Source organism: Battus philenor, unplaced genomic scaffold (genome assembly GCF_028537555.1).
Source record: "Battus philenor isolate CCGP_79_NKW_IND1 unplaced genomic scaffold, ilBatPhil1.0.hap1 SCAF_9, whole genome shotgun sequence".
NCBI lineage: Eukaryota > Metazoa > Arthropoda > Insecta > Lepidoptera > Papilionidae > Battus > Battus philenor.
Window position 1 is genome coordinate 13302265 of NW_027181759.1, and position 15599 is coordinate 13317863.

At 33.0% G+C, this 15599-nt stretch overlaps 2 protein-coding genes across 2 annotated transcripts; one reads left to right on the top strand and one right to left on the bottom strand.

Annotated features, from left to right (window-relative positions):
* Window positions 1-2079: 2079 nt before the first annotated feature.
* LOC137932341 (cancer-related nucleoside-triphosphatase homolog) lies at window positions 2080-5076 on the bottom strand. The gene is made up of 4 exons (XM_068775944.1): window positions 5031-5076; window positions 4701-4957; window positions 3518-3718; window positions 2080-2294 (listed from the first exon to the last, which is right to left on the bottom strand). The coding sequence occupies exons 1-4, from the start codon at window positions 5074-5076 to the stop codon at window positions 2220-2222; spliced, it is 579 nt and encodes a 192-aa protein (XP_068632045.1). The 3' UTR covers window positions 2080-2219.
* Window positions 5077-5801: 725 nt separating this feature from the next.
* On the top strand, window positions 5802-14626 carry Echs1 (Enoyl-CoA hydratase, short chain 1). The gene is made up of 6 exons (XM_068775766.1): window positions 5802-6050; window positions 8218-8394; window positions 9808-9956; window positions 12468-12672; window positions 13405-13592; window positions 14449-14626. Exons 1-6 carry the CDS (start codon window positions 5942-5944, stop codon window positions 14512-14514), a joined length of 894 nt encoding a protein of 297 aa, XP_068631867.1. The 5' UTR covers window positions 5802-5941; the 3' UTR covers window positions 14515-14626.
* The last annotated feature ends 973 nt before the right edge of the window (window positions 14627-15599 follow it).

Here is a 15599-nt window from a genome sequence, read left to right on the forward strand (position 1 = left end):
TATTCCAACTCTCGAATTGAGGCCTCCCTCGAAGACTTTCAATACGACCGTAAAAACTCAGACTTACACTACCTTTCAAAGTTTTCCAACTGGAATAATAATCTAGGTACTTTTATCGTGTAATATTTTGTCCAGTAGTAAAAGTAAGGTAATTAGGTATAACTGTTACCGGCATACTGCAAACAGTTTACCAATTAACCTAAAAAAAAAATCATTCAACTCTTTAATTTGAAACAATGTGGACCATTTTCCTAACGGGTACGTTAAGAAATCATTTGTTATCACTTTTACCTTCAAACTTTTGGAATAAATATACACTTTCTTTCAAATAGGAAATTAAAAATTATTTTATTTAATTAAAACAATATTTTGACTTAAGTATATCCTTTATTGAAAGAAATACATTAATACTCCCTATATTTAGATTGTCCGGTGGTAGAATTCGTATTTCAAATGTAGATTTTTCCCGTAACCGTCAGGCGGGAGTGAAGGGGAGGGGCAGCGTTAACTTCGTTGCCGTGCGGGTTTTTTAGTCATGTCGCATTGGACGGAAGAATATCGCGTGTTTGCAATCGAAGCGTATTTAAAAGCCAATGATTCGTGTGTAATGGCGCGTCGAAGGTTTTGTTCACATTACAATATTCGACGGTTACGTGATGCTCCAAGTGTAAATCTGATTCGTTCGTGGGTGCGGAAGTTCCGAGCAACAGGTTCAACAACAAAAACCCCGCGGTCAGGACCTAGTCGAACATCGAGGACCAATGAAAACATGGAACTTGTCGCGAACAGCGTGAAAGATAATCCTCGTCAGTCAGTGCGTAAGAGAGCAGCTGCTCTTGGTCTCTCTAAGACAATTGTACACGAAATAATGACGAAGGATCTTAAATTTCACCCCTTCAAAATTCAGATCGTGCAAGCACTTAAATCCAATGATTGCGAATAGCGTAAAAATTTCTGTGAGACAATGATACAGAAATTTCGTACAGTAAACACAATTTTTTGGAGCGACGAAGCCCATTTTCATTTAAATGGAAGCGTCAATAAACAAAATTGTCGTTATTGGTCGCCCAAAGAACAGAACCCAGGATTGAAGCGACAGCAACCACTTGACAGTCCAAAATTGACGGTCTGGTGCGCTTTATCCAGCAATGGAATCATAGGGCCATATTTTTTCGAAAATAGACGAGGCCTAGCAGTAAATGTGACCGGGGTTTCTTTTAGACAAATGTTACTCGATTATTTCATGCCATTATTAAGAGAACATCATGCATTTAGTTCGTGTACGTGGTTTCAAAAAGATGGTGCCACACCTCACGAGGCTAGAGAAACCATGGCACTTCTTCGAGAGTGGCAGCGCTTAAAGAAAATATCGTTCGCGAGGTTCGTGCTATCCCACTATCGCTTTTGCAACGAGTGGCGCGAGATACAGAGGCTAGATTCCAAGAATGTGTCCGACGTGATGGTCAGCATTTAGACGACATAATCTCTAAAAAATAAAATCCGCACAATTCGTTTTAATTTTTATTTAAATATATTATAGTAGTATTTTAAACTTAATTTTAAATCCGAATTCTGCCACCGGACACCCGATAAAAATTGTATTTTATTGTATATCAATTAAACAGAGGTTTGGTTCTCTCATATCGTAAACACATGAGGTAACAGCCCAAACCAATGTCGCGTCTCGGTAGTCCTTACATCTAATGTCCTTTGATGTAATGGCTTCCTAATCCTTTTTAATATTTAAAGTAACATTTCAAACTGAAGCACGGCAGATGGCACATAATTAGCAACCTGACATATTCAATTCGGCATACTGGGACTGACAGTGATCTTCCATTACAAAAAGAAAATAAAACACGTCATTATTTATTACATTAACAATGGCCTAGACAAAAAAGAAAAGTATGTTAGTAAAAATTAACGCAATAAATGAGAAACAAAATATTTAACGATATATTTTATTTAATTCGTAAATAGTTTTTGCTTGAAATATATGTATTACATACATCATTCACATGACCACAGAATAATGTTCATCAATCAGTAGACATTTCAGTTTTGTGGCAAATTCCCCAGTATATTATAGCTAATAAGATTTTGTGATTTAAAATCACTTTCAACAATATTATCTAATGACATGGAACAAATATCTTCAAGGCAGAATTATTCTGACATTAAGACAAAATGTGTAAAACATTGTTAAATGTTGCTACAACTTATTGCGTTTTTAAAATATAATGCATTTCATTAATTATTTCCTCATGAATTGTGTTCCTATTCTCCTTAGTTACCTGTAATAAAATATAAAAGTAAAAACAAATTATTACTATATTAAATATGTAAAACATTATCAAATACAACATATATACAACATACATTAAACATTAATGTAAATATTGATTGATTTACGGAGCTGCTACGAAGAGCTCGATGTTGTAGACGACTTACATACAGAAGATAAACCGTCCAGATAGGTAAGTCCAACTTCGAGAAAGAGAGCACTCGTCGAATCTAACTCGGATCGGCATTTCGGGAACCCCCAAAATATCTTTTCATCCAAAATCTGGTATTTTGGATGTCAGAAAACAAAAGTCTTCGACAAATGTGATCCGAGACGTGGTTACTTACGATGGGCTTTATATAAAGTGTAATGGAGGGAGTTACGCTCGGAGTTTCGCTTCGAGATCGAATCAGAAATGAGAAGATCCGCACAACAATCAAAGTCACGGACGTAGCTCGAAAAATTGCTTGTCTGAAGTGGCAGTTAGAAACGTAAGGTTTTCGAGTGGCGACCACGAGCCGGTACACTGTGCGTCGGTAACCCCCCACTGGGGGGAGCAAAAACATAGTTAAGGTTGCGGGAAGTCGCTGGATGCGAGCTGCGCAAAACCGGTCATCCTGGTGGTTTTTTGGATAGGCCTATGCCTTGCAGTAGGCATTTAACGGTCATACTTAACAATTAAAAAAGTAAATTTATTTTAAATAAATTATGATTTACGTTTACTGGCCGTGTTTCACTTGGATCAGCTGCATTATTTATTTCAATACAAATATTAGTTATAAGGCATGTAAAAATAATAAATTGCAAACAATATATTGATTCACTATACCACATTTTTGTATTGTTCTTGTGAGTCGATTCAAGATGCGTGATCATTTGCTGTCAATTAATGTATAGTACAGCTTATCCAATAATCAATGATTTTAAAAATAATAAATAACATAATGATAATATAGAAAAACAATTTTCAAAATTGGAATACTACATATTAAATTTAATTACTGCTCACTATTTATCTCTGCTGACTGTACTGCCAAAGTAATTGGAGTGTCACATTCCAATAGAGAAATTAATATAATGTAATATATTTCAAAGTGATCACTTTTTACATTGGTATTGACAATAGACATAAAAGTTTTAGAGGTTAATGAAGGTGGAGTTGTTTTTCAGCAAAAAGCTTAACTATAAATAATCATTCTGTATATATCAATGGTTTATAATATATATACTTACCAACCATACTTTTGAATTTTTATCATGCCTAATGGATTCTATGAGTGGATCACTTTTCCTAAGAGGTATTGTAGCTAAAACTACATTTTTAGAATTAGAGTTGAATATTTCCTTTATTTTTGATTTGAAAGTTTCACTATAAAATTCCATTTTACCAATTTCATCTATCATTATACAAGCTGGACTATTGTTTATTGATGGCTGCAATATAAAAGTGTATGTAAAAGTTTTAATAGCACCAAAAATGTAAACCAGGTAGACATTGCTTAGCTATTTATAATACAATGTAACAGGTGTCACTTTCTAGTGCCTAATATAAGTTTGGTGTAAGTTAATAGCTAGCAGATTCCAGATACATTAGCCTCTCAGTTCAAAGGCACTATAAATTCCATATAGACGAAGGGAATACAATCAATAACTATGGTGTTCCTCCATCTTCTGTGCTCTATTATGTAATTTACTTAACTAAAGCATTAATTATGTTTTGGGTTAAGATTTCTTTATAGAGACTTCTGGACTTTAAGATGCTTAAGTCAGAAAAAGGCATTGACTAAGAAATTTAAGATGCTCAAAGCTTATATGAAAACGACATCGAAAACTAAACAATGAAAATGACAATAAATGGATCCTAGGTTAGTGTGAATGTATAGAAGACTTTCTGCTACTGAACAATATGCAAGCATTAATCATTGTAATTTCGGAAATCATGTTCAGGAGAATAAATGATTTTGTCAAGGTTGAATTTATTAGGTAATGGTGCCAAGTTGTACAGCATTAAACACCAGTCTTAATGAATATGCTTTTTAACCACTTCCATCATCTTTGTGTATATGTAGCTCCCACACTTGAAGCTATGTTTTCACTCAATCGCTAATCCGCAGTAGCTACTGACACTTGACATCAAGCAGAGAAAATAATTGTCTTGTTAACAGATGCCCGACTTCTAGTAGCGCCTAAAGTGAAACAGGTCACAGCATTAATAAATGTCGTCGCAAATTCAGCTGTGATTTCTCAAATGAGAGATGCCTCGGGCCATTACATGCTCTGATGAGTGCATTCAGTAGCAGTATATGTAGTATATGTCGATCAATTGTTGACTCTGCCTTATTAGCAACATGTGATTCACATGTAGCTTCTAGTGTGGCAACTGCATAAATAGCAAACAAGCTGAACAGATTATTACCTCTGTTAAAGATGGCATGGCCACTTTTTCGAATTCTTGGACAAGAACACCATATTTACCAACTTTAAACTTTATTGGCGTATTTAATAAACTCTGATCTCTAGCCAGTCTGCCTCTTGTTCCTTCTACAGTAACCACATCAAAGCCCTCCCTGACCCGGTTATTTCTAACCTCCTCTGTATAAAAACCTACAACTTTGATTCCTTTATTAGAAAGTACTGAACATATTTTTTTCGTCAACGTAGTTTTGCCTACACCTACAACAAATTGAAATATGTAAATATAAACCAACTTTTCTCACAATTTTTCGTCAATAAAAATATACCTAACCGGGTTCCCCTGTCAGTATGAAATATCTTATACTATTTTGATTCATAACTGAATTAAAAGCAGTTTTATAATTACTTATAACTGTCATTTAACAAAAGCGATATAAATATAAATTAAATTCTACCATTAAACGAATAGAAACCAATTTATTTCACAATATTTGACAGCTAAGAATAGGACACTTCAATAATAATAAAAAAAAACAACTCCATTTATTAAATAAAATATTTATTTTTCAAAACATGTTTTTGCTTATCAAGTTTTAATGAACCATCAATATTTTATATTATTTCATCTAACTGAATTTATTAATATTTTCTCAAATATGTTGATTTATACTCTGTAGTCGTTTCAATTTGCTTGCACGGAATTCATTGTACTTATTTAAAAGATATATATACTTATTTATCATATGTTACTGTCTTTTAATGCACAATTCGGTTAACTTGAATTAGAAAAATAATAACTATAGGGGTACCCTAATTTTACACCTAAGGATATTCGGGCAACAGACAATTGAAAGACAGATATCATTTAGCACCTTATCTAAGTTTTAATAATGTTTGTTTTATCTAATTTTTTGCAACACATTACCTTCGTTTTAATTATTTAAATGAGTGATAATAATTAAAATGTAATCCAAAGTCTCGCATAGCACATTAAGTATTTTTAGATATTATAGCTGGTGTTCATAATAGCCAAACATCACTTCAGTGATAAGACTGTCGACCTAATGACGTCGGCCAAATATCTTTACGATGTCCATGTACGATAGGAATATCTTTTGAGTTACTACTGTCACCTACAGTTATCAGTGTGAACGCGTACAAAGTTCACAAGAACTTTTCTAATTTTATTTATACTGTTTCACCTTTTGGTTTTAGATTTTATTACATTTAAAACAATTTAAAATGGCATCGGTAGGCTTATTTACACGAGTCTTATTAAGTAAAAATGTTATTAACACTGGCCGAGTGGCTACATTCTCGAATACCGGTTTGATTAAATTCTATAGCACGGGTAAGTTCATGCTATTACTATGCAAAAACAACATTCATTTTAAGATATTAGTGTGTTTAATAAAAATTGTATGTAATAAAAATAGTTTATCAACAGTTTTATTTATATAAATATCGTAACAATATGTAAAAGCACTCTCTCACTTTAAATTCTGTAAATAAGAAAATTAAACTCTGTGTTAAATTAATGTTATAAAAAAAAATGGTTGCTAGAATCAATTTAAGAATAAAAAAAATATGCATTTTTCAGGAAATTCTGAAACTTATTTTATCTTAACAGATTTAAAAATATTTTGATTTATTATATAACACATTTAATTATAAGTCTACCTAAAAGTTAATTTGTATTTTATTTAAGTCACACAACTTCATTATGTTCTATATTTGAGGACAGTATGGTAGGTTTTTTGTTAAAAATTGTTGATGGTGAAGATAATGCAACTTTATTACATACAATATAATGTTAATTACATATTTCAACACGATATGTATAACATAGGTCATATGTATTTACATTTACACATTCACAAATATTATTCACATATTCACAATTAAACTAATGATGAATTACACACCTAATATAGCCTATCACCTCACACCTCCTTGGCATACTTACAGTCGCTTAACAGGCCATGGAGGGGGCAATGTTTATCATTGCTCTGCTTTTCTCTTGAATCAGGAATAACAAGATCAGTAGACAAACAAAGGTCTGGTTACTTTCATTCCTTATATTCACATAGAACATTAATTCTATTGTCTTGATATTGAACCATTCTCTCTCTTTACAATAACCAGACTTAAAAACTTCTCTGGGAGTCATATACATCATTTATTTTACAAGATTGAAGTATCTATAGATGTTACAATAATAAGTAATAATGTAATCATTAATTTAACAATTCTCATATTAAAATGAACACTTTAATTACACAATGTTAATCTGTATATATATTAATTAATGTGTCTGTCTGTCTATAATCAATCAATTAAAAGACCACATATCCAAATGCCAAGAAAGTTTAGTAAATTGTTAGATATTCCAGAGAGGTTTTTGGTAAAAATCTTTTTTTTTATTAGTTTATGTCTGCAGTTTTCAAACTGCCTTTTTGTTCAGATTTTTAATCAGATGCATAGCACATTGTGTAGGGGTACAACTAGTCTTTTATAAAAATTTAATCAAATCATGCTCTTTTAGGAACAGATACCTAAAAAAATGTAATTAAATAATGGGCAAATTTTGTGCTGTATCTTAATAAATAAACATATTCCGTATCAACCTTGACTTGTGTAAATAAGACCAATTTACATCTCTTATCTTGCAAGGGGCACTAACATCACATTTATTCCCTTATCTATAAAAAGATAAAAACTTTATAAGACTATGAGTTATATTACACTAAAATTTCATCAAATATTGTATAACACCCTTTTTTGTATTTATTCATGGTGAATTTTATTTTATTTTTTCAAAATGGGACATTAATATTTTAATAGCAAAATTTAACTATCATGTTTTATTTTAAAAACAATCTAGTATGTGGTTTATAATTAATAAAATTAATTAATTTTGTATGGACTGCTCTATCTATTAGTATGTTTATTTAGTGCAATATATATAATTGATACACGGAATTATACTCAGTCAATTTATTCATTATATATTTATAACATAATTTTTGCCATATGATACACTGCAGGACATAATATTCTCGATAGATTTCCAATAAGACCAGTAGAAAGAAGCCTTCATTAAACATTTTCCGACAACCTTAAGTTTGTCTGTCCACCATGTGGTATAAAAACAGTAAAATAAATTTTTCACTATGCAATTTTTTTCAATCAGCTAATTTATTCGAAAAACACACTATTCTTTGAAATAAATATGTTGTATGTCTTCAGCAGTTCAAATAATTCTGGCAGTATAAATTCTGCTGGCACAGATATTAAACAATAATTAATTTGAACATGTAGTAATCCATATTTTAAAATAATTTTTACTTACAATGTTATCACTACATTATATTTTTAAAACCATTGATTTTTAGACAGGCCATACATTGACCAGCACATAAGCTATACATTTGCCACCTTAAAGGTTTTGCATCTATAACCAATCATTCTGTATGTAGATAAAAATATATATTTAATCTGTAAACAATTTTACACAGGACCTCAATATGAAAACATCAAGGTGGAAGTAGTGGGTACAAAGAAGAATGTAGGATTGATCCAATTGAACCGACCGAAGGCACTTAATGCATTGTGCAAACCACTTTTTGTGGAACTTGGCAAGGCTGTTAAAGACTTTGATGCTGATAAAAGCATCGCCGCCATTATCATCACAGGTTAGTTATGTTAATTCCCTCTTAAATCTTTATGTCACTGTCCTCAATGTTATAAACATGTTGGTCAAAGGACGGGAGGTCCTTTGTATATTTACTTAGTGTTTGTTATTGCTGTATAACAATATTAGTACTGAAACAGCTGTACGGCGCCTTAGGAAAGAGCGATGAAGTGAGAGGAACAGTCCGACACAAATAACAAGTACCGCCGTGAGCATTGACACGGAATGAAGCAGCAGATTCATTTCCCCGCGTTTACCTATGGCGCGGTACAGCAGTTTCGGTAGCTCTACCACAAAAATAGACTGACAGCAAGTCTTTGTAGGCCAATGCAAAACTTACAAGAAAAAAGCAATCGCGTTACATTATGTATTAATGATTTGTAAAAAGTTTTATTAAGAAGTCACCTAAACATCGTTTAATCTATGATTAAACATTTCGGCCTTATTTGACGAACTTAGTCTTTGACCTTTATATAGTTAAGGCTCAATATTTTTAATGCATAAACAACGTCACTGCCATATCAAAATTCTGCCGGCCTCGGAAACGAGGTCAGCTCAACAAGGGATGACAACCCCCATCATATTACATCTTCTCCCAGCGCTAACGTCTTCCTAAATGGTAGTAATGATGCCTAAGTAATAGCAACGGACCAACTCAAAGTTTAACGTTCTCGAGCCCTTAGGTCAGAAAGCATAACGAGTAATGAGTGTCAACACAAGCCAACCTCGTTCTGAGGTCCTTCGTCGGATCACACTATGGAGCGTCCGCCTAAAAGCGACGGTGAAAGGTGCTGCTGCTGCAGCTTCGCTATAAAAGTGGCTTACGCTAAGCGCCAGCTTTATTACATGAGATTATCACAAACAGCTTAAAATAAAATTGACGTCAGTTCGTAGAGCGCCATCTAGTGAGAACTAACAAAAACTTTGGGGAGTTATTTTTTTTAAATATAAAGAAGAGTTGACATAGCCGAGACTTGTCTTGTATTCAATGTCAACATGTTTTTTCTGTCTCGCGCGTTTCTCTACCATTGTTGTCGAGGCAACAATAATTAAATAGTTATTATTTTTAACATTTTTTCCCTTTTACATACACATTGATTAATGTCTAATCTTTACTGTTTATTATTGCATTTTTACTTCTTATTGTCTATTTATTTTTTATCTATATTCATATGTGTAATGCTTAATATTCTATTTTATAGACTATGGGTTTAAGTATGTATTATTATCAACTTTGTTAGGACAAATATAAGGCCGGGGTTTTTTAAGTGCTATTTTCAATTAAAAATTGTAGCTGGTTTTTTTTTTGGTCCGGACTGCCATTGCAGCCCAAATAGCATTTGCAGATTCCGCGGGTTTGAGGTAGCAGGTCCCGGTGTGCACCTAGCCTAAGACCCCTGTTATCTGTTGACAGGAAATGAAAAGGCTTTTGCCGCCGGCGCAGACATCAAGGAGATGCAAAACAACACTTACAGCTCTAACGTTAATCAAGGATTCCTCCAGGAGTGGGAGGACGTCTCGAACTGCGGGAAGCCAATCATCGCAGCCGTTAATGGATTTGCCGTTAGTAGATTTAAATTTTTTTTTTGTCTTAAAAAAATAGTTTTTATTACGCATTATAATCCTACCTATACACCATTCAAATTAAACTATGATACACGCACGCACGTCTACTACATTATACTTGATCTGGGTCGAAAGCCATATAGGTGTTGTCGGTAACGAGGCAGCCGACTTGGCAGTTTAAATCTCTGACGAAATTTATTCTGTACAGTCGTTGGCTTTTTTCCGGTTGAGTTCTGCGAAGAACTGAATTCGCGCCGAACAAAATTGCTTTTGGCAGGCTAGATACAAGAGCAGCAGTATCTATACCGTTTTATAATAATCGACGATTCCTACCTATGTGACGTCAAGGCAACATTTACTCAGACGCTGTTCTAAATTCGAATCCAAAAGACGTAATTGCGTGAGCCTTTGCGAAAATCTTCATATACCTCCACAAAAAATCTACTGCAATATCTGTTAGAAACCTCAAGACATGTAACGGTCTGTAGCGCTAGTGCAGGGACTTCAAATCAAATAATATAAAAATGAATGCATAATTTAGTAAGTCATAATTTTTTTTATATATACACTAGCTGACCCGGCCACGCGTTGCTGTGAAAATTTAAAAAGTGGAAATAATTGAATTATACCTTATTTCGTTTACTACAAAATAAATTTAATTAATTTTATAGCGTCAACAACACGTGGTAATTATGCTGTTAAAATGTAGCTTATATGACACGTTCGTAGATTTACCATAGCAGCGCCATCTATTGATTACTTACTCAACCCAGTCGAAAGGTATCGACATCTGTTAGGAACATTTGGAGTTAACAGATAATTGTGACTGTCAAATAATAACAGACAATAATTAGCAATAAATTAAAATTGCGACTATAATTTGAGATTTAAGCTATCTTATCTCTCAAGTTAGATCGAACTGCACATGGTGTGCGAATTTTATTATAATCGGTTAAGTGGTTTAGAAGTCCATTGAGTATAAACATTGTGACACGAGATTTATATATATTAAGATATGTATATTTTACTGTATTTATCAATAAAAAAATTGTATATAATAAAACTCTGTCGTGTCTCGCAGTTGGGAAAAGAAAGATCCGTATCAAATAGTGACAAACCCTCTCCCAACAGTCTGCGCTCAGTAAACACGAAAAAAAAATTGTAAGCAAAACACCTTACATATACAAGTTACAATTTAAAAAAAATATATCACACAATATGTATCTTTACTTAAAATTTATGACTTCAAAATAATGATACTGTTTATCCTTAATAACTAATAGCATTTTATTTTCTATACTAGGGGTGGCCAAGCTCTAAAAGTGCGAGCCATTTTCCGAATTTTAAAATGTTTTGCGAGCTGCAATTGCATACGAATTGAAAACACGCCAAAGAATGTTTTTTTTTTTATTATTATATTTATTGAAATTATTTAAACAAAAGTACAAATGTGTGTATTGAAATTAGATATAATGGCACATGTATATGACAGCACTCCTAATAATACTTGAGATGCTGGGTAATTAACTATGATCGGTATTTGGATTTCGCTAATTTTATGGTGGAATAATAATAACAATTGTTTACCGGTAATTTGTTTCGGTATCCCAGGAGCTGATATAGGTAATAAAAATTGAAATATTGAAATAATTCGACAGTCAAAGTCAAATAATAATCGTTCAAAGAGCCGCAGTTTGGCCACCCCTGGATCGCAAACCTTATCTCAAAACGATGGTACTTTCCCAATAATGTTACTATGAAAACGTTCATTTCTATTATATTTAGTATTCATTTCAAAATTTAAAAAAATAACTAATGATATAAAAAATGTATAGTTATGAAAATAAATTTGGCTTTTACTAATGACAAACAACGCGCTTAATCATTTAGTGTTGCGAACGCCACGAAGATTTAAATGTTTAAAAGTACTCATTATTAATATAAAAATGAATATGAAATACATAAAAGGATTTTGATGCTTAACAGAAATCCTCGAGTGTTCAAGATGAGCAAAAACGAGATGGCAAAAAAACTTGTAATCAATTATTGCTATGAAGTTTCATCATTATCGTATCAGATGATAGACGCTCGCTGCAAGGAATAGGCATCCCCCAAAGATCATCACGTGAACGGAGCATGGACGGATCTAGCTACTTCTCACGAACTTAACTATGTTGTTAGTCCACTTAGTGGGGGACTTGCCCACGCCATTTCTACCGCCATCTGCAATCCACTCCTAAACATTTCGACCCCTCGGCAATTGACGGTTTCCGAAGGCTTTCACTATACAAATTTTTTTTTACTTAGCCAATCGGTGGATACTTTTGACGAAACATTGGTTCATGTGTCATGGCCACATGAAAACCTATCTGCCCCAAAAGCTATCGGTTGCATTGCGAGCTATGTGCCCCATAGCCACTTCAGACGAGCAATTCTTCGAGCTACGTCGATGACCTTATTTCTACTACGAATCGTAATGAATTTTAAAAATGGTTAAATTTATTTTAGCTAGGGGGCGGTTGCGAGCTAGCGATGCTCTGTGATATTATCTACGCAGGGGAGAAGGCGAAGTTTGGACAGCCGGAAATCAACATTGGCACGATCCCAGGCGCAGGGGGCACTCAGCGCCTGCCCCGCTATGTCGGCAAGTCCAAGGCAATGGAGATAGTTCTCACTGGCAACTTCATTGACGCACAGGAGGCTGAGAAAATGGGTAAATTTATATCTATTCTTCTTCCGTTTTAATCCCGTGTACAGGTGATGGTTGTGACTCCAACTGACCTGTCTTTTCATTTGAGTTGTCTCCAAATACATGACTCGATAGAAACATTGTCAATTCAAAAAAAAACATTTGGGATTAATCAACTTTAATCCTTCATCATCCACAAGATGGAAAGACGATTTTAAGGTCGTCGGAAGAATCTGAATACATTCCTACCGAACCTATTAGAATTCTAGGAGGGCCTATATCCAGTAGTCTACTTCCTGTGGCTGAAATGATGATATATATACCAACATGTACCATAACGGTAATAAACTTACCAGAAATAAAGATAACAAAGGATACATAAATGTACTTGTAAACATTGTTTTAAATGTGTTTTAAATAACAAGTAACAAAATTCAAATATAGAATAACTATGAAACCTAGAATTGGCCGGTTGCCATTGGCTAAGAGTAACAATAATTAATCCACAAAAATTGGTAGGAAAGTCTGGCATTGGAGTCCATGCACAAAGACGAAGAGAACACCCTTCTTTTAAATTGGACCTAAGACTCCACAAAAGTTATTTAGATTGAGTAATTTGTGGAGGCCTATTTATAGCAGTAGTAACTTTCTCGTCTAAGCCCATTACTGCACCAAAATTGGGAAATGTTTAATATTTTTGTCTGCCTAAAAGATATGTGTAATAAAATGATAACTCATTACATGATAATGTTCAAGGTCTGGTCAGCAAAGTGTTCCCTGTTGAAAAACTCTTGGAAGAGACTATCAAACTAGCGGAGAGGATTGGAACCCACTCGCCACTGATTGTGAAGCTGGCCAAGCAATCTGTGAACCAGGCGTATGAGACCACACTTAAAGCCGGCCTCACTTATGAGAAGTCCATATTCTACGGCACATTTGCAACGGTGAGATTTATTTTAATTTAATATTAACATACCACAGGTCACAGACTAACAAAATAACTCACATACCATTACTTATGTTTGTAATGATTGGCATTTATTAATACAATTGGTTAGTGCACCATACTTATAAGACATTTATTAATACACCAATTCCTCGCTTTGTGTTTTTTTCGAAGTTGCGTCGCTGCTTAATGAGTACTAGTTTTCATTGTTCGTCGTTAGATTTTCGAGGTTGCGTTGTTTTGGGTTCGAGTCTTTAATTTTTTTTTTTGAAATTTTCTTTTTTTTTCTAAAAGATTGCAACACTTTTGTTTCTAATTGCGCCATGGCATAAAAACTCGGGGATTCCCTTTCTAACTAAAAATCAACGCAATTTGAATACAGTTTTATTTTCACTTTGTTTTGCTAATTCTAAGAGTTCAGTTTTAATTACGTAGTGTGTTGTGCTTTTTTTAAAAGAGAATAATAAAATTTTACATGTTGTATCTGGTTACAAAAAAAGTAAATATTATTCCAATTTATTTATTGGCCGAGTTATATTATTTTTGTTATTTAAATGTTTACTTTGTTAAATTTTCTTTTTAAAAAGTAGTTTTTTCGTGATCCTGGAATCTATCTTCGATCTTTACAAATAGTTAAAAATAATTAATTTCCATATATAGTAATCGGAATCTTAAAAACAAATTTAAGCATTATGTTATTTATTATTTTGTACCATACATTAATTGACGGCATGATACATTAAAGAAATAAAGCTTTCATACCTGTAATCAATCACCCTGTGTAACAGTTGAACAGACATCAAATTCCAATTTTTTAGTTATGCTTTTCTAATATTTTATATTTTACCTTGCAGGAGGACCGCAAAGAAGGTATGTCTGCATTTATCGAGAAAAGAGCGCCAAACTTCAAGAATGAGTAATGATTATTTGCATTAAGGATGGTGAATCATATTATAAAATAAGTGAAAATGTAATTTGTTATACATATTTTGAAACATTTTATGGAGTTTAACTGCCAATATACATTCTAATATACAATAACTTTTTTATTTATTAGTTACTAAAATTCCCGCTGTTTTTTGACCACGGTAAGTTTTTTTTTTAAATATTAGGCTTTCATAGTTGACATTACCATAGAATACAAACAACATATTGTTAAAAAATTAAAAGTAAAATGTTAGTAAGATTGTAAGGCATTGTGAACTTTAATTTATAATTAAAAAAAAATTGAATCGACAATTATTTTTAACATCATTGGCTCTAAACTATTTGGGAACAAATTAATTTCTAACTACAGTAGAATTCATCATTAGCTATCTGCGAAAAAGATGAGTAAAATTTAAAAAAATTGGCAGTGTAATTGACGATTTGGTAAAACTTTGCTGTTGTACTGGTAAGGTACGATATCAGTACTTTAATAGATTTTAATGTATCTTATGAAGTGAATTTCTCTATAATTGTTAAATAACATCCTTCAATCTGATTTCCTGTTTGGTACCATCTGAATTATCTTCCTGAACAAAGAATGTGTGGTGAATTTAGCAACATTATTAAATTCAATTCTGGTAGTTGCACCTTAAACATTCAATTTAGGTAAATTGACTTTATTTTATGGTAATAATATCGATTTGTTTAAATTTGGTTTAGTCAGTCTGGGTTGTATTGGACACGACGTCAATTTAGATCAGCTTGGCGAGACTGGATTTAACCCGAGACACTAGGACCTCCTATAGTAATTAATCACATACAGTAAGTTGTTGGAAATATTTAAGTGTCACGAATTAACGCTTCTCCTTGATAGTTTTTTTTTCAACTTGGTTTTGAGTTATCCGAACGCTTATTGTAACAACTACGCTCAAGAGTTCCGTCGGATGCCTTAAATTAGACCAATACATTTATATTTATATAGAACTGAGAGGCAGCTAAGAATAAGAATCATCGCTCTGGATCTCAATCGTTACGCGTTTAGCACTCCGAGTTTCCACGAGAAAGCTGACAAACAACT